The sequence below is a fragment of the Halichoeres trimaculatus genome, unplaced genomic scaffold (genome assembly GCF_033239565.1).
Source record: "Halichoeres trimaculatus isolate MK-OKI-2021-1 unplaced genomic scaffold, fHalTri1.1 fHalTri1_scaffold_10, whole genome shotgun sequence".
Lineage (NCBI taxonomy): Eukaryota > Metazoa > Chordata > Actinopteri > Labriformes > Labridae > Halichoeres > Halichoeres trimaculatus.
The window spans coordinates 15,460,648-15,483,235 of record NW_027437187.1 but is presented as its reverse complement, the minus strand read 5'-3'; the positions used below and the strand labels follow the sequence as shown (position 1 = coordinate 15,483,235).

At 39.6% G+C, this 22,588-nt stretch overlaps 2 protein-coding genes across 3 annotated transcripts in view; one reads left to right on the top strand and one right to left on the bottom strand.

The window, feature by feature from the left end:
* LOC141795955 (SITS-binding protein) overlaps nucleotides 1-10,714 on the bottom strand; it is a 28,493-nt gene extending 17,779 nt beyond the window's left edge. Inside the window, exons 1-3 of one of the 2 annotated variants that reach the window (XM_074676763.1) lie at nucleotides 10,525-10,667; nucleotides 9,772-10,448; nucleotides 8,267-8,438 (exon numbers count right to left, since the gene is read on the bottom strand). In XM_074676763.1, coding sequence (XP_074532864.1) covers nucleotides 8,267-8,438; nucleotides 9,772-10,242 — 643 coding nt within the window. In that variant the 5' untranslated portion in view covers nucleotides 10,243-10,448; nucleotides 10,525-10,667. Of the gene's footprint in view, nucleotides 1-8,266; nucleotides 8,439-9,771 lie in introns of both variants that reach the window. The other variant, XM_074676764.1, reaches the window with a different exon arrangement.
* Nucleotides 10,715-20,290: 9,576 nt separating this feature from the next.
* The window catches only part of mrpl23 (mitochondrial ribosomal protein L23), a 41,882-nt gene continuing 39,584 nt past the window's right edge, over nucleotides 20,291-22,588 (top strand). Inside the window, exons 1-2 of the mRNA XM_074677853.1 lie at nucleotides 20,291-20,443; nucleotides 22,159-22,281. Of these exons, the coding sequence (XP_074533954.1) occupies nucleotides 20,424-20,443; nucleotides 22,159-22,281 (143 nt within the window). The 5' untranslated portion in view covers nucleotides 20,291-20,423. The remainder of the gene's footprint in view (nucleotides 20,444-22,158; nucleotides 22,282-22,588) is intronic.

The window sequence follows — 22,588 nt, the reverse complement described above, 5'->3', positions numbered from 1 at the left end:
AGCACGTGCACCAAGGTTTTCATGTGACATCTCTGCTCCCACACAGCCTCCTGACTTCCCGCTGCTGTGTTCCAGATGGGCTGCTCTCTTTTACCTGTCATACCCCTCCTTGTATTTATGACACCTGTGCACACTTACAGACCTGACAGGGGTTGTAAAAGGTGTATTCAACACCAGCTCTGTGTGTATGTGTCTGCAAATGTGTGTGTGCATGTCTGCTCAGGCATGCATTTCCTTAACAATGGAAACTTAGTTTCTGTGCCCAACCTCAAGAAATTGATGGCCACAAAACTGGGATTTTGCCATGGCAGTAAATTTCCAATTCCACTTATTGAAAAAATAATGAAACACACAAGGGACCCTCTCTGCACTTTTTGTTCCATCAATCAGTTTTATTGTTTCAGGATTGAGATGCCACATTACGTGCAAATATCACAAGTACACATTGTTTTTCAGCTGTTAATGGATTAGACAAGAATGTCCTACATGACAGTACTCTGACGCAAAAAACTCTTTTGTCTTTTAGTTTTTCCAGTCTCAGTTGGTAAGTGAGCGTGTTGCTTCAGGAAAATAATCACTGGACACATTCATCGCTATCTTCTCATGATTTAGAATACAAATGAACGTCCACAGTAACTTTTCTTCTTAATTTTACGATTCCTGTTTCTGAAGCACTTTTAACAGGTCAGATGCTATTGTATCAATCCTTTCAAAAAAGTCCCTCTCTGTCTAACTTTCCCGCTTGTTGTCCCTGATGGAAAGTATTAGGTAGGCGATGGAGTGTGGAAAATGCTTGTGGGATGATTTTCATGCATTAAGCCTCTCATACAGGAGATGACAGGTTGCTTTAGAAAAAGCTTTAGTTGGATAAGTGACTCATTGTTAAATTGTTTCACCTCTGACTCGTCCACAGAGTGGAGGCTTGGGAGCAGCTGTCAGGGGACCTTTGACTAACTCAAGCACGTGTGTTGGGACGGTGTGGCCAAGTCAAGCTTGTTATCTTTTTACAAAGTGTTTTGAGTGTTTACCTCTGCACAAGTATGACTTGGTGATCTTGTAATAAAAACAAAGACGTTAGTTCCTGTCACCTGAATGTAGTTAGCCCCGATATAAAAAACAAAAAAACAAAAAAACATTTGAAACCAAAAGTGTTTGAATCCTAAGCCTCTGCATTTTTCTGTGGGAGAAAAAAAACAAGAAGTGAGGATCTTTTTACCTTTAATAAGTATCTTGTGGTCAAGTTATGAGCTGATGATTTTAGGCGAATCTCAGTATCTTAATGGTCCTCTTTACTTGGAAAAAAAAGAGAAAAAAATGAAAGCTTTAATGATAATAATAATAATAATAATAATAATAATAATAATAATAATAATAATAATAATAACAAATTTAAATATATATTTACATGCTATTATGGTTTTTATCATCTTACGTCCAGAAAAAACAAGAAAAAAAAAATCAGATTAACTTGATGAAATGTGATTTAATGAAAAAATATCCAACTCAGGGACGACACCTTAAATGTCATCCCTTTTTGTCTGTTGTGCTTGGCCCTTTCCTTTTGAGACATCCCATGATCGATGGTGGATCCCACATGAAAAGATTGAATCATGAATAGAAACAGAAGATAGTGAGCTAAAGGAGATGAAATCTGTATTAAAATAATTAATGGGGTCCAGAAACACCCAGTGTGAGGTCCTTTCAGACATAACATCTGTGATGTTCACTTTATTAAAGGCTCGCATGGAAAAAGAAGATAGGAAGAGATAGAACATAAACTACTTTTATTGGAGGTGATGTCAGCACAGGAGCGCTCACACTCTCAGCTTGCTATGAATCCTTATATGTTATGATGCACTGAGGAGACCTGGTTGAGAGAAGTTATACCATATAAAATCATTTTAAGTGTATTCTAGGGTTAAAAGATTATAATTAGGGAGAGAGAGCCACAGAAACTAAAACAAGAGTTATGAACAGAGCTGTACTTGTGGATAAGATTTGTGGATCTCTATCCTGAAGCCAAACAACAATGTAATTATTATAATTATTATTTTTACTATTTCGGCCATTCTTTTAGTTGTTGTTTTTATTTTGTAAGGAATCCAAACATAACTGCTTTCAAATACTTCAAATGTTTTTTTTCTCTGCTGCAATTGTGACAAAAATGTGACCAAAGTGTTGGCATAGCTACCCCCGCTCTGAAATGTGGTTGACTATTGTTCAGCTGTTGACGTAATGTTAAACTGCCGTCACCTTTAGTAGCAGATAAATTTGTGACTCATTCAAAACACTGACGGCTGTGTCACAAAAATATTCTCCACCATTCTCAGCTAAATTTAACTTTCCAGAGCTGTCAGTGTATTTTTGAAGGCAACAGGGAATCTGGCTATGAAATACTTGCACCATAACTTGATACTGCATAATACCATTACATATAACACCCATTAGAAATGTCATGTTTACTTCATAGAAAGCAAATTATTTTAACCAATAAGATATATAAATTCTATCATCTTAAAACACTGAAATTAGTTCTGCTTGAGAACAATCTTTTTCGATTAATTCATTTAATAAATAATAAAAGAAAGATGAGCAATGAGTGCACAGACATTCTGAGAATGTTAATTAAAAAAACAGACAACAAAAAGTGTCAAAACCAAGCAGCTAATGGAAAGGTGTTAAAATCAAATGTTCCAACAGATAAAAAGTTTTTTTTGAGATAAAATGTCAAACAAAATGTAATTATATCCCACATGGTATGGTTTTGTTGAAATATCAAGTAAAAGCATCCTGTATTCAGCTCCTGTGAAATGGTTACACTAGAGTGCTGATATCTTGGTGTTAACATTAGAGATAGATCGATATGTTTTTTCCAGGGCCGATACTGATTATCAGTTGTCAAGGAAGCCGATAATCGATATTTGGGGCCAATATTCATTTGCAGTTGAAGTGAGAATATTGGCATCAAAATTTGGGATAACACAAAATCTAACACTTATCTTCGTCCAAATGCTTTTAAGCATAAGTTTATTAAATAGTTCCCAGGCTAAGCATCTGTCTTATAAAGTTAAGCCAAAACTTTTAAAGAATAAATAGCTCCCTATAGTTTTCTACAGCAAATTAAGTTTTACAAACAATGGCTCTGCGTGTCACCAATCATCTAGTACTGTGGGTGTGACAATGCTAGACCGAAAACTGACAGCAGTATCGGCCACTGGCTTAAAAAAAAAAAAAAAAAGGCAGATGCCTCAAAATGCTAGATATCGGCGCCGATAATCACCCAGCGGATAATCGGTCTATCCCCAGTTAACATATTTTCACACTTGATGTTTATATCATATTTTCCTCAAAACCTTCAATAGGTTAATGTCAGAGAAAGCTTTGAGACTGCTTCTCCCAGAGTGTCCCTTCATGTGTTTTCAACACCCGAGAAGGCTTGACTGATATGTAATCTGTTCCTAGTAGCCACGTTGTTTTTGTATGGATAAAGACAGGTGGGCCCATGACAAGTTCCTGCAGCCGGCTCTCACTCTGCTGCAGCACAGATGAATTTACCGTCTCTACTGAGGCTCTGCTTTACTTTTTTACCTTCTCTAAACTTTGTTACTTTTCTCATGTTCAACATGAACTATCACAGAAGGGTCCTTGTATTACTGTCGCTCTGTGTCTCAGTCCGTCTTCCTCATGCTTTAACCGGCCCCAGGAGTCCTCTCAGGCTATCAGTCACAGATCCATATTCCAAAACACATTTATAATGTGCTCCTGTGACTAACGAGAGTCAGTGCAGACAGGTCCCATAGCCCTCACATGTACAACAAAAATAAGTTGCAACAGTCAGTGGGTTCACACAGCTGTGAATCCTGATATCACTGCATTACGTAATGCTCTAAAACTGTTGTACATTTGTTTTCATGAAAAGTGCTTTAAAAGAGCTGCTACACAGAAACCCCAAAATTGTTGGTTTGTTCCTTTTTTTTATATAAATAAAAATGTTACCAAAACAGCCAAAGCATGTGGTGTCTCTTTAATATTTTTATTACTCCTGGAGTGCTGCCTTATAAGAATCGGTTTTGAGGAAAACAAACGTACTGAGCCTGTTTTTCAATGAGTTTTCTATTTAAAGGTGTAGTATATCAAAATAATGAGCGCAAAAGAAGCATCACAACACATTATTTGATTGTAAAATCACGTGAACAATTCAGCTCTTCTTATTGTGCTACAGGCTGCAGAGCTCAAAGCAGACTTTTTGCTGAAGAACTTAAGTCCAGCAAATTTATACAGCTAGTTGAATTCACTGCAAACCTTTATGCCGACCTCCACATACAAGAAAATGATAAAACATCAGGTTGTTGTGTTGATTGTTGTGATAGTTGTATGGCATTAAAAACTATGGTGATAAATACAAAGTATAATAAGTTCACACTCTGGCAACAATGCTTGGGTCTGCATTTAATTATGTTTGGCCAGATCACACACAAAAATCAAAACATCTCACTGCCAATACCAGGAAGAAATCAATTATCTGCTAAAGACTGAACTCTGATGTGTAATACTACAATTTTCTGATAATGATCCTGTTTGTATTCTCACACAGCTGACGATAGTTCCCTGAACAAAAGCTGCTATAATTGCTTCCTGTTCCTTTTGCTACTGACCACAACAAAAACACAGCTATTATGACCGGACCACATCATACATCAGTTTCCATCTGCAAATCTTAAGCTTTAGCTCAGTCCTGTACTGGTGAAGAGAAGAGACGACAGTGCGGGATGATAATCAAACTTTCTAATGCTGAGAGCGTTAATAGAGGCCGTAATGATGCCTCGGAGATTAGATGTTGATTAAGGAGCTTTACCAAGTGTTTCTCCAACCTCTAATTAATAGAATACTACAGAAAATATTCACCACATAAACTGTTGGTAATTTTGTATTATAAAGCCACAGAACCATTGGTCCCTGAGGAGGCCCTGGAAGCTGAATAATGCTGTTGGCCATATAAAAATGCTGGCCTAACCTAACTTTTAGTAAACCTTGAAACAGGCAATGGGGTGGAGCTACATTGGACTTGTGTCTTATACTTTTATAGAGTCAAGGATGGAAAGAAAACTTATTTTTTTTCATTCAAAGTACAGTAACACTTGTGAAATTCTCAACTTATTTGATCAGTTTATTAAGCATTTATTCAGAAAGGACAGGGCAGTGGATAGATATACAGCTGTTAGGGGCTGGCTGAACTGGAGAATGATGGACAAGCTGTCATCATCTATTTTCTTATGGACCTTTTTGCACTTTCTTTACACTTTCCTACTTTTGTTTTCTTGTTTGCTGCTGTGCCTTTAATTTTGTTGTACTTGTTACAATGAAAATAAAGTTATTATTGTTCTATTCCATTCCATTCTATTCTATTCTATTCTATTCTGGATGAGGAGACAGAGTGAGAGAAGGGAGTGACACTGGAGGTTGCAGGTTGAATTAGGGCCCAGGTTTCAAGCTTGAGGACTAGCTTCAAAACAACCAACACCAAGGCCAAACAGGCACCCCTATCAGATGCTGATGAAACTCTACTGAAGTGGAGGTAAAACTTAATCTGTGACACTTCCTCAGATAAAGGAAACATTCATTCAATTCACCTGTCTTAATGTACCAAGCATTTAGAACAGAAGACATCAGGAAAGTAGACATAAAAAAGTACATGTCCACACCAATAACTGAAGTTAAACCAACATAAGGGATTTTGATGTTTGGAGTTCAGCAGTTCAGGAAGAAGTGACTCAGTAAGTATTGGTACAACATTATTCTCTGTGTTGGACTTTTTGGACTGTCCCTCTGCCCTCCAGTCTGTACACAAAGCAGAGGAACAATCATCAAGTAGTACAGCTTGTACTGATGAGTAACCACTCTTTTGGAAAAAAAAGTGAGGTATGATGCCACCCAAAGAAAAAACTTCTCTCTTTACTTACTTTACTATTACCATTTATAATAACCATTTTAAAAAATCATTGTAAAAGAGCCAAGTGAATTTATTCACCCTTCTCATCCCTCCTTTTTTTTTCTTTTATACATTCCAGTGGTAATCTAAAAGGGTCAGTGCTTCTGGTTTTTAACTAATATGTAACATAAATCCTGTAGCAGAAGCGTAATAGTAGTATCTCATCAAATAGCCTCTCACATTTTGTTTTTTTACACAACCATCCTCCTTCCAGGACTTCTGTGAAATTACAAGTTTCAATGAGGAAGAATAAACCTGATGTATATCTGAGTATACAAAAAGCCTTTTTTTGTCTGTGGTGTGACTGACAGCAATATTGAATCATAAACAGCTGATATGAATAAAGCACAGACCAGTACTTAAGGTTGTGCTGTAAAAAAAACAAACAGACAAATATGTTTTAAGATTAGTTCACCACAAGAAAGAAGATTTCCCATATTTGGAAATCTTCAAACATGAAATAGGGTAACGCCGAAGCATGACACCATTGGGTCTTGATTTAAACATTTTTGGCTCCTGAGCAGTTTGAAATATTTCAGTGCACATCAGCCCTGTCCTGCTTAATCCAAATCATTCAAACATGATCAACTCTTCAGATTCCAAAGGAAGAGCAGCCAAACACATACTCAAAGACTTTTTAAGTGTGATAACTGTTATCTCTGTGACACGTGAACATGATGAACATGTAGGAGCGAGACATCCTTGAACTTAAAAGCAGGATATCATGTTATATGTATCTTTAAGGCTCCAAAAGGCATTGTTGTCATCGCTGAGCATCAGTTTGCTCTGTCAGGGGGCTATGTCAAATATGTGCCTCTGAGTGGTTACCAGGCAACACCTAAACTGTTGTGGTTTTTTTGCTTTGTGCAAAGCTGGATAGAGGAGCAAATGGTTACAGGGTCCCGAGCAGCGTTGTCGTCCTCTCAAAAGGTGGATGGGGGTGTAAGTCATGTGTTGCTGTTGTTAAGCCGTGGGCCACTGTGTTACATAATGCCTCCAAATGTGCTCTGGCGATGTGTGCATCCATGAAAGTGTGGGTATTTCTTTCAGTCTGAATGTGAATACATGTCTGAAACTACTAGGGGTGGGAGAAAAAAAATCGTTATATGATATTTCGCAATTTTTTGTTTGAAAATATCAAAATTGGGGTTGTTTTTCTTTTTTTTTTTTTTCAATTAAAATTCTTAATTTAAGTCTTTGTTTTTAACTGGATTGGAAAAAGATACCACTTTCCTCCAGCAGAGGATGAAATGTTTCTCTCTGACTCACATGATGTGCTTTTTGTGGGAAAATATGGCTCCTGATATAGTCATCATAATTCAACTTTTTCACATGGTCTGGTATTAAAAAGCAAACCGATAACCGCAAAAATCGTGAATATCAAAGAATCGCAATTTAAATTGAATCTGCACCCCGGAAATCGTAATAGAATTGAATAGCGAGACTAGCATATTGTCCCAGCCCTAGGAACTACAAACAATCATTATTTCATGTAGCAATGTGCTGCTAGAAAGTCCTCTTTAGTCTTTCTGTATCAGTCTGATTTTTTAGCAGCTCAGTGAGCCAACTCCACACACACACACACACACACCTAGCTCAAAAGCAATGTCCCCCAGGTTAATGCTACACTCACATCCACACAAACACCACGCGCTCCTCATCAGTCACATTAACTATTCACATCCGCCTGTGCTCCCTGCCTTCCCCCCTTTGGACCCCAGGATAAAATCTAACACCCCCCAAAATAACCTGGTGAGTTATAAGAGTCAGCAGGGCCTTCATCCAACCTGCTCTTTTAATAGAAACAAAAGGCAATTACCTCGGCATCTCTAAGAGTTAATTTAAGATGCTAAAGGTGGTTTGCTTCCCTTTGTAGTCTAATCTGGAAATTAATAAACCACCGTGCCACAGACGGTGTCGTGTTGCGCTCTATTTGCGGGGCAGCCCGGCAGTGTTGTGTGTGTTTTTAGGGATGCTGGTTCTGGAGGTAGTGGGACTATTTTTCCTCAGCTCAAACCCAAATAAACACATGCATGAGGGGCAGTGGAAAGAAAACAACAACATCCAGAGGGCTTCCCTCTCACCCTGGGATTCACACCCCACATTGTACACCTGCTGATACAGGGTCTGATTTCCACAGCCCCCCCTCCTGTTATAACCCTCTGCTGATAGCAAGTGTGGAAAAACAGATGACCAATGTGTCAGTGCAAAGATTTGAAAAGCTTTCAGACCTGAGAGGATGGTCTGAGACGGGGTCTAGTTACAGTTAGATCTTACCTGATGAGCCCAGGAAGTAACGTTCCAGAGCTGAGCCGAAGCCCGAGGGATTGTCCTTCAGGTTGCTCACAGTGAACGGCTGCATGGTGGCATTCTGGTCATTGATGGGCCAGGTCTGACCCCGTACACTGGCCCCTCCATACCAGGAAACATTGGACATGGAGAAGCAGTCCTGAGGGAATTCCCACAATGCAACAACAACAGAGTTAGAGTCAAACACGGAGGAGGGGGTTTATTCTTAAAATGTCAAATTAATTTAAAGGGCTATAACAATTTTAATGACCAAAATATTCAGAAACTTTCAAATTAAAAAAAAGTACAAGCTTAAAATCTTAATACCCCAGTTTTCAGTAATCAATTAGCAACAAATGTTCTACAAAGACTGAATTAAAATGTAAAGTGGAGACTTAAACTTTTTGTCAGAGAAGGGATAAATTCTGTTGTTACACACTGAGAAGTTGCTTTTACTTCGCAGAAATGAAGGCCACAGAAAAGTATGTGATGACTGGTGTGTGACTATCTCAGAAAGCATGGCACGCAGAGGGATTGAATGACGAAGCGTTTTCTAAGAGAAACCCTGTCCTCCATCAAAGCCTCTTTACGCGTGGAAGGCAATCATAAATGAGAAAATACGGATCATAACTGTTTAACATCAGCAAATCTGCAATCTGTGCAAGGGTAAAAAAAAACAGGTGCCAAATAGTCACCTGAGAGGTACTGAGGAGGGGGGGGTTTGAAAGGAGAAAAATCAAGGCTACTCAAGTCTAGGAAGAGCTCCAGTGAGCAGTCGCGCCACATGACAGGGAGTTATGGCGAGGAATGTTCCAGTGAGGACAGATTAACCTCCCTAAACATCCCAATAGTTAAATGCCTTTGATAATTAAGCTAGGGGGGAAAGTACAGTAAGTACTGTGCATGTCAGAAAAGAAGCAAAACAAGTGTGACGAAGCAGATTTGACACGTAATGTATCCGACTCTGCGCAGTTTAACCGAGGACCATGAAAGGTAAAGGATGAAGGTAAAACGCAAACCCTTACTTTGAATCAAAGCCTTCAGTGTGCATCATTGCTTTTGACAACAGCAAATCACAAAAGATGATTAAATAAAACCAGTGTAGCATTTTATGTAAATTACATAAAGTCAGTTTAGATAGTTGCAAAAGCTGCAGCAGAAATAGGTGATATTTTCCCAACTACTAATTCCTTTGGAAAAAAATGTCAGTGTTGTTTAAGATGCATTTTTTCTAAGAATTAACAGTTTTGATAATATCCAACTTTTGGTAGCACAGCAAAAATACTCATTTTGTAAGTAAATGGCTTCAATCTTGAAAGTGAAGTATGCTCTTATGCACAAGAAAAATCTCGAAACTGTGCACAAACACCAAAACTTGCACATCTCAGCTGAGTAAACAACAGTTTGAGTCGAAGAGAAATGTTAGTGCATCACATTTCGCATAAATTTAAAGTTCCTGCTCCTGTGTGCATGCACACTTCGAGAAACCTTACCTTCAGCTCCACATGACAGTGCACCGGCGCCCAGCTCATACTGTAGCACTCCGTCTCCATCTCCTCGTTCACCTCCAGAGAGATCTTCACCTCGGCCACTGAGTCCCATGTGTAGCAGAACTCCGTCTTATTGAGCCAGCACAGGTTCCTAACGAAGGGAACCTCGATGTCAGGGTTCCCCACGTTCCCGACGTCTATCTCCACGTATGTCTTGTCCTCCGTCAGTGTCTGTATGACTAGTGAGTGGGTCCGTCTCTCCCAGATCAGTCCGCTAAAAGTCCCCCTGAGGATCCAGTTCTTGTTGGGCTGGTCCACCACTTGCCAGTATATGATCCCGATGGTCATGACAAAGAAGACGGCCACCCCGAGACAGGCAATAGCTCCTTTCCAGGTCTCGTTCATCTCCTTCAATCCCGTGTCCCATGTTACCTCTGGGATGGGGCTAGGGTTCCTATTTCGTGCGTGGGGCATGTTGGTATTTTTTTTTTTTTTTTTTAGAGATCAGCAAAGAATCAAACTAGAAAAAATTCTGCAGAAATCTCTGTGCGTCAAGGATCTCTGTTGCTTCATCATGCCATGGTGTTTTCAGTGAGGCTACAGGGTAACCAGCCTACTCTTTAATTTCACACCGTTTACACTGTTGACTTTTTTTGCGCAATTGTGCCAGCAACAGAGACCTGTCATGTGAAGAAGGCTGTGAGAAAAATAAAAATCCCAGGGAAATAAACCACCATGAATGAATAATTGACTTACCACATACTGCTGCTGTTTTAAAAGAGTTGGATTTGTCAATTGCATTGGCTGCAGTGAGCTCGTGAGCAGCCCCAAGCCGGGTTTGGCAGTAATGCCTACGAATAGCTCCTTAGACGCTCTCTTGCTTGCCCTGCAGTTTCTGACGTAACGCCGGGTTGTTTCTTCAGGGGAAAGGTAGAGAGAGGGAAATGGGGGGATTGGGAGGGTTTGGCTCTGTCTTGGAGCTGCCCGCCGGGGCGAGGAGGCCACGGACAGCCTGGAAGGGAGGGACCCCCCACGCGTGCTTGCAAACTCTCTGTGCGCTCTCCGTGCGTAAAGACTTTGGAGACTTGTCATCCGGTGGTTTGGTGGACGGCCAGGGGCGTCAATTGGGCATGGCAGGGTTTGCCTAGCCTTTTCCAAATTTAAATCTTGTGGTGTTAAACATTTTGAAGGGAGCAATGAGTGATGTCTGAAATTGATTTTGAAACCACAAGCGCAAGAATCTGAGTAGTGGAATATTTAAGACCAGAGCTGTGTTTGTCCTTGCATTCAGTTTAACTGGGCACATAATAATTAGCTTTTAATCTGATTGCCTAAGCAAGACTTTCAGCCATTATTAAATTCCCCTTTGTCTTGGAAATTTGAGTAGAATTGGTTTGGATCCAAAAACTTTGTTGCACTTAGAGTTTAAAATAAGTTTAGCTTGTCTATATGATCAGCCTAGCTCCTATTTGAAAAAAAGAAATTAATCTCTTAACACATAGCAAGCATCTCTGTTGGATCAATGAAGTCAAATACTCATTTCCAATTTCTTAAATTTTGGAACTGATTAATTTCCATTTTTTTTCCTTTGTTTATACAAAAGCATCTCAAAATGTATTTCAGGTTGTTGGGAGAATCTGTTCGGAGTAAAAATAGATGTATAAAACAAATCAAAACAAACAAACAAACAAATAAAACATAAGACAAACAAAAGTGACTCTTTTGTTGATGTATTTAAAGTTGGGCAAATCCACAAGTCTTCTGACACTTATACTCCCTCAGCAGGGGCGTGTCCAGACTTCTCAGACTGGGGTGGCCAAACCAGGACACTGACTCATGTAGGAGTGGATGTTGGTGTGTGTACTTAGTAAAGAAGTATCATTTCTTGTGCAGTGGCGAAACACTTAAAAACAACAATTGCTCAAAAATGTATTTTTGGTGTACATTAAGTATGACTTTTATTAAAGGTACAGTATGCAAGATTTTCCTAAAAATTTAAATGTCGACTTTGACAGGGATAATCGTCACTTGTGAGCCTCTATACAAGTGTGTCAGTGTCTGTGTCTGCCCTGAACCTCCCCTCAGCCTGTATGTTGAGGTTATGGTTGTATAGGTGCGTTTCAGGGTGGAGAGTTAGCTTGGTTACCTCAGCCAATCACTGTACAACCAGTGTACAAAACACTTTGTATGTTGATTAGCAAGTGGAAGAAGCTATTCCGAGTGGAAACTATTGAGGAAATAACAAAAAACATGAGCTGAAAAACAGATAAAGTTTTTCCTAAATGAGGGTGAGGCTTGGCTCAACTTTTACTCACTTTTGGGACGCTTGGAGAGCAGCACAGGACGAAGAGCCACCCAAGTTGACTTTCAATACCTGTGATTAGCTTGTGCTAACATACAAAGTCAGATGCACAGCTCTTTAGTCTTTCCCACGTAGAAACACAATGCTACAGGTGGTTGCTGGGGTAGTGAATGTGTACATGTAGTCATAGTGAACATGGTGTGGGTGTGTGCTGCTGCTGGCATTGAACCAAGGAAGGGGAGCCCAGTTTGAATTTGTGTTTACCTACAAGAAACAGAAATTCCTGTAGACCCTACCTTAAAGTTTTAGAATTTATCGAAATATTGTAATTTTACATAACATTAAAAATCCGTAAACAAGTGAGATCTATGACAAGAACCTTTATGTGTAATTTCTGCTGAACTGAGTCCTCTCTTTGCATCTGACTTATTTTAAACTGCTAGGCCAACAGCGCCCCAGTGAACCTGTCTCAAGAGATATGGAAAATATTTTCTAAAATTTAAAGGGGTTGAGGTGAGTTTCTATGTGGTGATGAATGAAAAACTGACACAAAATTTAAGTTCCACACAGAGACAAAAATAAATGTGTTACATTCAAATATAAAGAAAACTTTTAGAAACAGTTACAACTCAACCAATCATACTTTTAAATTTAGAGGTGGCCATCCAGATTTATTTTTAAAAAAAAAGGGGGGTGGGGTGCCACCTCTGGCCACCCATTCAGCCACAACCCTGCCTGAAGCTTTAATTCTGAGTTCTGTAATTTGTTTTTGGCAATCACTGCAGACTCTGTTTTGAAACTCCTGACATCCCTGTTCATATCATTTTCTGCACCTTTGTTGGATCAGCTATATTTTGTTTTTGAAGTATAGAATCATTGCTCTCCAACTTATAAATTACTTTTTTAGTGTCCCAGCATCATCCTGCTAAAGATAGAATTGGTGCGCAACAAAAGGTTGCCCGAAGGGCTAACCCACACAGTAGCCAAACATTTATGACCAGAGGAGCTTGTAAAATGTGTACTAGGTTTATTATTAGCTTTACTGAGCATGTATTTCCTTGGAATCCAAAAAATCAGTACTGGGCAAAGATTCAGGGTGCATTGTGATATATCAAAACATTATTATAGGTGGTGCGAGGTTTAATGAGTTGTGTGACTCATGCCCTGCACAGAAGACATCTGAGGGCAGGAATGTTGTTTATGAGTGCCTCAAGGGTAGCGGGTGCTGCTGTGATTGGTCGAAGGTGGCATTTGTTGGCATTTGGACTGTCAGCAACCATTGTGTCTGGAGCTATAATGTCAACATTGTATAGCTAGACTACTGTTTGACTTGTGCAGTTTGACAATGAATGTGCATGTTGCATCAGAACACATGTCCAGTATTTCGAGGCGCAATGCTCGACCCTTAACTCCCACAGAAGCGGATCCTTTGTCATAACTTTCTGAAACCTGAACTGTGCACAGATCACATTGGCTCATTTTAAGTCAGTGTCCTCATCTGTTTATTTCAGCACACTTCCTACCGTACCATGCTCATAGTTTTATTGGTATCCAGCTCCATCTTTATTAAACCCCGAAATATGACAAGAGAAATTGTGGCATTAACAATATTGTTATGTTTCTAGGTTAAGGGCCTCCTTGGTGCTGTGCACAAGATATCCCAAGAGTGCCGGCTGACATACCTTGAAGATCAGATGCCCCTGCCCCCCCCCAATCCATCACATAACTCTGGCATGGGCAGAGACACTGGATAAGGCTGTGGGAACCTGTGTGAGAACTCAACCTAATAATGCAGCTCAACTATATAGTTGATATTCCCCTGAAGGTATGTTTTGGGTAAAACTTTGTGGTGATTTGGTGTCAAACATCCAGGAAAAGAGAGGTCGATGCATGAGTTGCTTTTATGTTAATTTGCAGGAAACACATCACACTTCCATCTGCTTGGAAACTACTTTCTGACAACAGAGCTTCACATCCAGTTAAAGTGTGACTTGTCAGCTGACAGTCTCAGGGTTCTTCTCACAGACAAACTGAACGTTATACTGAATGTTGTGTGACAGATTGATCGAATGATACTTTGCCTAAAACTGTTCATGCTGCATTGAAAGTATATTTCTTTGCAGCATGAACATTAGCTGTGCAGCATGAGTTTGCATTTAATTGGCTGCATTCAGATCCCTGATATTCAAGTTCAACATGGGCCTTGTGGCAGCCAAGCTCCTGGGTCAGAGGTCAGGCTTATGACATCAACGGAACATCCATGGGGGAGGATCTAAATTTACACGCCATCCAGATTGCCTCCTACTCCATCCCTAGCTGCTATTAATAGGCAGAGGACTGCTGCTGGCATGCCCTCGCTCCCTCCGAGAGTGTGAACATGGGACAAGAAAAAACAGAGGAATCTGACCTGAACTGGCCACTACCTCTGACCACTCACTTAGTACTGATGGCAAAGGGCCAAGGTTTAATTAGGTGTGGGGTGGAAGGGCCTAATGGTTTTATGCTTAAAGTAAAAAGAAGACTTGTTACTTCATTTAGGGTGTAAGGGGTTAAAACTTGTTGTGATTTCTCAAAAAATACTGAAAAATCATAACAGTGCATCATATGTCAAGAAAATTAGTCATGGATAAAAATTTTCAAGACCCAGAATATAAAAAGTTCTTAAGTCCCTTTTGAAGTTTTAGTTCATGTTTATTCAAATGCTGCATGATAAATGCTCTGCATTAAATAAACCATAACCTGGAATAAAAATCCACTGTTGCTAGGCGCCGCCCTGTTGGCTATGGCTGTCTTTTGCAGCAGCTCTCTCTTCTCTGTCTGTTTCTTGTAATTTTTTCGTCTCTTTTTCGTAATCTTTGTATTTGGAGTGGATAATAACTATGTATGGCTCATTTGTTGGTCATGGACACCGAACTTTTTGTGGCTTCAGTGATATTTTTACTACTTTTTCTCCTGTGTTTGTCTGGAGATCCTACATGTAACCACGGCTGCATTGTTTACATGTGAACTCAGCTGTTTGCAGCCTGTAGCATGTCAATGCTAACTGGTGTAAGGCCTGATGTCTGCCCACAAGGTGAGGAGAAGGAGGAGAGGATGACGTGCTGGTTCTCAGGTGTGAGCCAAGAAGTGTCGACATGTACTTGTCCTTCCATCCATCATAATTTTGAGTGTAAGATCTATCTCCAATAAGATGGACGAGCTAGCTGTGCTAACCCAGCAACAGAGGGAATACCAGAGGGCAGAGTAGCATCATGCTATTCACGGACATGGCTAACGAAGCTAACATCAGACAGCAGCACCACACTGGAAGAGCTTCACCTGCTGTGAGCAGACAGGATCCAGGAGACAGAGATGGAGCATGACTGAAGAAGCTCAGTCCTGGACCCTGTGGAGGTGGAGGCTGGCTGAACTGGACAATGATGAACAAGCTGTCATCATCTATTTTCTTGTGGACCTTTTTGCAGTTTCTATACACTTTCTTACTTTTGTTTTCTTGATTGCTGCTGTGACTTCAATTTTGTTGTACATGTAACAATGACAAAGTTCAATTCAATTCAGTTCAATTCAATTCAATTCAATTCAATTCAATTCAATTCAATTCAATTCAATTCAATTCAATTCAATTCTATTCTATTCTATTCTATTCTATTCTATTCTATTCTATTCTATACTATTCTATTCTACTTTACAGAAAAAATATGTAATATAACTGATGAAGTATGAGGGGAGCACTAAAGTTACAGGTTGAAAAAGGTAGAATTATTCGCCTTCATCCAGTAGTTTCTGAGATATCACAATGTGACATGAAAAAAGTGGGCCAACTCTTTTTTAGCCATCAACAGAGCCTTACACTGAGCATATTGTATTGTGTTGAAACTATAGATTGATTTACCTATTCAGTGAGCCAGTATCAGATATTTAACCAGAGCATTAACTTCAGAATTTAAGGAAGAAGAAAGTAGCACAGAGAGGAAACAGTAAAACAGTAAGTCTGTAACATGCTAAACTATTCACTTCAACTGACAAACTTTTCCATCTTCACGTCTGGATCTTCAATTTACAGTTTCCTTTTTTTTCTTCTCCAGGATATTCAATACCAGCAACTTCTCCTTCTGCTGCCTAAGAGTCGGAGGGGAAAGTTTCCATGTGGCCCCAGCACGGGCTCTTGGCGGGACAATCCCACTGTAGACAGAACTGTTTCCGTCTATCCACCTCTGCTGTAAGAGCTCTCCTCCTCCTCCTCCTCCCTTGACTTTCTCCCACTTCAGTATGGTGACACAAACAACCTCTTTCCACTGCCCCAGACCTGAACCTTCCATTACAATTCAGTCTCTCACACTAATTCTCATTCTGCCATGATCTCCTTGCTTTCACCATGGACATTAAAGTGGGCTGAGTTATGGATGATCCAGTTTTGTTGGTCATGCGGAGTATCTGAAGTTTGACTGTAAGGGTTCATGTGCATCTTCTTTCTCTTGAAGCAAGAAACTGGTGTGAAGTAACAAAAACAAGTGAAGGGGGAGCTTACACAGTTTGGTCTTGTGTGCCTGAGATCCATACACTTGCATGTGCATGCATAATAATAGCCACACTGGATGGGTAATCAAAAGCTGCACCATTATCCCAATCATGAATTCTCAATCTGAACACAGACAAACACTGATTTTCACTAAGAGCAGATTTCAACAGTAATGAGAGCAGCAGAGGTCTCACAGGCTCTTTGCCCAGTCCATGAAACCTCATTAATCATGCTTGTATTATTATGGCAACCAGTGATACTACCAAACGGAACTTTAATTTCCACCATAGAGCAGAATCGTGTGCATTAACTAATAGGCTTGAATGGCTTCTAAAAATGGCAGCGTCGGATGACAGTGTGAGACCAATCTTTTGGCTGATGGGTGCATCGTTTCATGTTGCTGCCCCCCTCCTCTTCCTCTTAGACCTGGCCTGGTCTGCCAGGATGGACCTGCTGCTGTGACTGAACCCTGAGAGGTAAAGACGGAGATGAAAGGGATAGATGAAACTTAGCCAAACAGTCATAATCGAGTGCTGTCTGCAAGATGATACATGAAAAATCCTTCACTGAAATAAAAAAAAATTGTAATGATGAAAATGCAGATTTCCTTTTTTTAGTAGAAGTATACTGATGCAATGAAGGCACTTTATCTTCAAGAGGTAAAGTTGACCCCTTGGCTGAAATTGCTTAAATTGCCCTTCCTGGCTTTAAAGTTAATACATGCTAATTCAGTGAGAAACGTTATCATTTGCATAACACCTATGAAAATAACTAACTTCCATAGTAGCCTCTAACACACAAAGCATGTGTGCAGACAGACATGTAATCTAACCTGCAAAATTCTATGAACTCATTTACAGTAGTTTATCAACTCCTGGTTGTATAAGAAAAAACAAAACAAAGTAACAATTTACTTAATTCTTGCTGCTTGGTACTTGAGAATTCAGCCAGAATTTAGCAAATTTATTCTCATGAGCATTTTAAATGCAATGCTTTACTATTTACTAATTCATCAATTTGTCTTTCTACAAGAGTCCATTGCCCTGGTTTCTTTGAATTCAAACTTACTTTGAGAACAAGGAACAACAAACTGTATTTGATGAGAATGATTGGCCACACACATGAATTTTTCTTTATTGTTGTGTTGCTCCAGCTGATAGAGAAGAATGCTTGCTCATACGCAGCTGGCACACTGAGGTCATATCTGGCTGATCCTGAGAATTGAACCGGCAAACAAATCTTAATCTGTCATAATTTTAAATTCCACACAACTCATATTAATTTACATTTTAATCTCAGTGTATGTTGTAATAATTTAGTATGTAATTTGCAGGAAGCAAGTGTGTGTTAGGCCTACAGTATGTGTTTTGGGAGCAACCTCCCACCACCTTTCTGAATCTCCAGTACACTCTTGTATCATCTATCAGATGAACCAGATCCAATGCAACAAACAAGTAAACAACCAATGAACTTCTGGCGGTAAACATTTCCCCCACAGGGAAATAGCATCACCTGGATGAAAGTAAGGATGGCAGCAGGATGTCCTGTTATAGTGTGACAAATACCTTTACCAAATGAAGAACATTACATTACTGCACAATAATCAAATGCTGAACTGCACTACAGCACCCTCCACACACACACACACACACACACACACACACACACACACACACACACACACACACACACACACACACACACACACACACACACACACACACACACACACACACACACACACACACCATGGCATCTTAACTGATGGAAACTTCCCCATGGGCTGTCAGTGTGGTCCGTTTCCTGCCAGGTCTGAACCAGCTGAGCCAGGGATTCAAGTTCCACTCAGGGGGCCTTCAATCATTCTTACCCCGGGCACGCACATCGCAATGTGTGAGGTCAGACACTAGGGCAAACACTGTGATAAGACGTGGGACAAAGTCTCCCTCTGCTGCCGACTCATCATATGTGCCCCTACAAATACTCAGTCATTAATTGGAATATTCAGTTCAGTATTCATTCTTCTGCTTCCCAAGGCTGAGATCAATAACACTGCTTCTACTCAATGTCTGATGCATAACTTAAGTTAAAAATGACACCGTTTCATCAGCCTAATCAAATTCTATCTGCCTTTTCATCATGTTTATTGTTTTTGAAAACAGCCTGTGTCTATGTATTCTGCATGTGCGCCCAATCCGTAACAAATTTACTAGACTGCCATCCAGTGCAAGGTGCTGTGACCGCTGCTCTTAACTGATATAAATTGACAGTATATAATTTAACAGTATAAAGCAGAAAAATGCAAAACACTATATTATTTTCTGATTTCCTGATAACAGTAATGTTGAGATTACTTCAGTTCATGATGCTGGATGGTTTTCTTGTTTATTTTGTGTTTTTATATTTATTCTTCAGTGATAGTTGGTCTAAAAAATGTCTAAATTCAATTTCGTTGTTGCAATGACAAATAAAGTCCAATTCTATTCTATTCTATTCTATTCTAAAGCAGATTATGGAGGGAAGTATGTATATGTGTGTACACATTTTTGATCCAAATGTATTGGAACAAGACAGTAAATTGTGCTTTGCTTAAAACTTATAAAACTTTATTATATTGTATTACTGAGCATACTGTTTAGGGGAGACCCGGTATGGTTGAAACATGGGGAGAGTTGTCACACCACCAATTCCACCAATCAGGGATAAGATAGGAGTCATATGATTATTTCAATATTTACCCACTTCCACCATGAGCACACATGGTGATTGTCAGGGCTGGAAAAAGGTGCATGCAGATTCTATCCAGAAAAAAACTGCTTTAGAGGTAAGAAAGTAAATTTTTTGACTAGGACTATATTTTGTTTATTACTTATACTATTCCAGATAAAATCATATGACTTATTTCAGAATAAATTTTAGTTTTTCAGGCAAAATGTGATGTATTTTTCCCATGCTAATTTCAGTCCACCATGCTAATACAGCTAGGGGTGGGTTGTGACACACCTTTAGAAAGTATTATAACCATCCCCTTATGTACAACTAAGAACATTTTCTTGATTTTAATAATGTTACATAACACCTAGGCAGTGGAAAAGAAAGACTGACAGAGGTGTGCCTGCAGATGTTTTTAAAAAGCATCTGATGAAGTCACAAAGAACAGTACGTCAGCCAAATCAGTCATTAAGGCACATGCGATCTGCCATGTCACTACAAATCACTGCAGAAGCTAAGGGTCCAGTGATATCTCAGTGTAGGTTACTGGACCCAGTGATATCCTAGTGGACGTCACTGGAGTAGCACCAAGGTTTTCTCTGAGGTGCAGGAGGAAAAGCTGCTCATCAAAAACAAAGAAGCTACCACTCCAGGGTTAGAAACAACCCCCCCCCCCCCCCCCCCCCCCCCCCACACACACACACACACACACCATTTGTAGAAAACAAATGTGGAAACTTTGCATTAAAGTTTGAGAACTCAAAACGCTCAGTGAGTTTGAAGTGCTGAAACAAAAGTGTTAAAACCATACCAGGCCTTCCCTACACCTTAAACTTCAAGCCTGTAAAACTTATACAACACCCTTTAGTTGGATTCTGGTATTGCATGTCTCTTATCTCCTAAACTAACCTATTTAATATTTATTTATCCGCCAAACACCAGTGTCTGTCTGATAACGCTCTGAGTGCTCTCTGACAAGTTTCTTCAAGGGTACTGCCAAAGAGCGCACGCGCCGTGAGTTCCCCCGGAAGTATATCCCTGCACGTGCAGTGTGTTTTTGACAACCTTGAAAAGACTACAAAACAACTCGCAGCGTATGTGTCCTTATAAACGGCCCAAGAGATGCCAGTAACACGACTTTTGTAAGTAACAAACCTTTACTTTGCCGCCAGTATCACCTTAACGAGGGGTTGAGTTAGTTTGTGGCCACTGGTCTATCTGGATGCTACACTTATAACCGAGCTAACGTTAGCATGTCTTATTACTGTCGTTTCTGTCTGTCTGTCTTTCTGAAATTTTACATTATTTTACACGATTACAGCACGCCTAGATTCGTCATTTATGCACCCTTGTTGACGTTCGATAGCTACACACATTAAACGCATTAGCCAAGCCTTTGCCAGCAAAACTAACAGCAGGATGTCATTAGCAAGCAGCCTAGCACAATAACCAACAGTTACCATGACACTCATAGGGTAGGGTTTGGGTTGTTGTATTGGCAGTTAACTCACCTGTGTCATGAACTGCTCCAGGGAAACGGCGTGATTGTTGTTGAGAGATGACCAGCTCCCTTCAACAATAAAACTATGACATTTATATTTTTTTACGGTCTGTGAAGGAAATGCAGGAGGACTTACGTGGTGTTTGATGCAGCAAGACAGTTGGGTTCAATAGATTATTCCAGGTTGTTAAAACCATCTGAGGAGCTTTGGTGTTATTGTTTTTATCATTTATTGTAACACCGTCTACACCAATCAAACAGGTTTCAAAGACACTTTCATCAGTCAGTTAATTGGATGCAGAACTGTAATCAGGCACAAATATCCCTTTGGTGGTTTCTTATTTCAAAAACGAAAATTATGTCAAGTCAGCTTTATCTGATTCTTACCAGGTCAACATTGTTGTTTCAGTTTTCTCATCAGTATTTTATTATTTTTGACATATGTATAAAAAGTACAGTAGAATATGCTCTGTCTTAAAATTATATCAAGTGCTGATAATAACAGAGCAGGTGGGTCATTAGTTGACAAAATACATCAATATCTCATTGTTGTTATTGTTGATGTTAATGTTGTCTATACTTAGTTATTTTTTTCATGGAATTCAAAAATACATCAGGTTATGCTATGGATTTTAGAACAAAACTAATATTGAAGTCATAAGCAATTAGATGGCATCATTCTATACTTCACAGCTCAGTTTGTATTAAACCATAGCTAGTTACTGTTTTTATGCTATTCATTATTTAAGATGGCTATGACATGTTATCATGTAAGGGCTGTGCTGCTGACCTCTTGGCCAGGTCTTGGCCTGCAAAAGAGATCTAGATCTGGATTTTTTTTCTGTCTGGTTAAACAAAGTTTAAATAAAAGAACAGATCATTAACATTTCTTACAGCTTCTGACAGGCAAGCCTCCTGCATCTGTAGATATTTCAGGTCTTTCATACAATAATCTGTGAGAAACAGGAAGGTGTTTGAAATCCCTTAAAGATATATCAGGAAGTAAGAGCACAATAATAAGTAGGCTTGGGACATGAAACTTGTGAAAGAAAGAAAGAAAAAAAAACAGATAAAAATGTCTTTCTTTCTCTATTGTTTCTTGTCACACATCGCAAAAGTAAAATCAAACAGAATCTCCAGAAAAATCTCATGAAAGAAACAATGAGTGATGAAGTTTGACTTTTACAAGAACATGATAGGCAACCAAACTTCTCAGATGTGCAAATATATCCCTCATTTCATTGTGAAGCTGACAGCCTGATGTAAATGCAACATTTTCCAGCCTGTATGAATAAAGAAAATACATTATTCTGCAGGAAGTATACCGTTTGTGATAAGACACTCTTTTCCTCTCAGGTACCCTCTCTACCAGCTGGGAAACCCTCAGCTTAGAATCTTCAGACCAAACTGGTTCCTGACTCTGGTGAGGCCAGGGAAGGAGCAGCCTCCTGATACTGCACAGTTTCGCATCCCAATGGAGTAAGTCTTTGCTTTGATACTATTCAGTAAAGCACATGTTAAGCTGTCAGTCTCGCTGTCATAGTCCAAAGAATTACAAACAGGCATTTTTTAAGGCCCCTACTGTTGAAACTGTGAGGAGCTTCTAAGTGATCTTGAAAAAGTCTCCCTTCTAGATAAATGCCTGACCGTAATCCACACTTAAAAATGAGATTATCAGCACCAATATTACTGGTTACAGGTTATTTTAAAATGCTACTTCTTAGTTTCCCGATCAGGTCGAGCCAGACCGGATTGATTTACCGCACATCTAAGTCTCTATGACAAC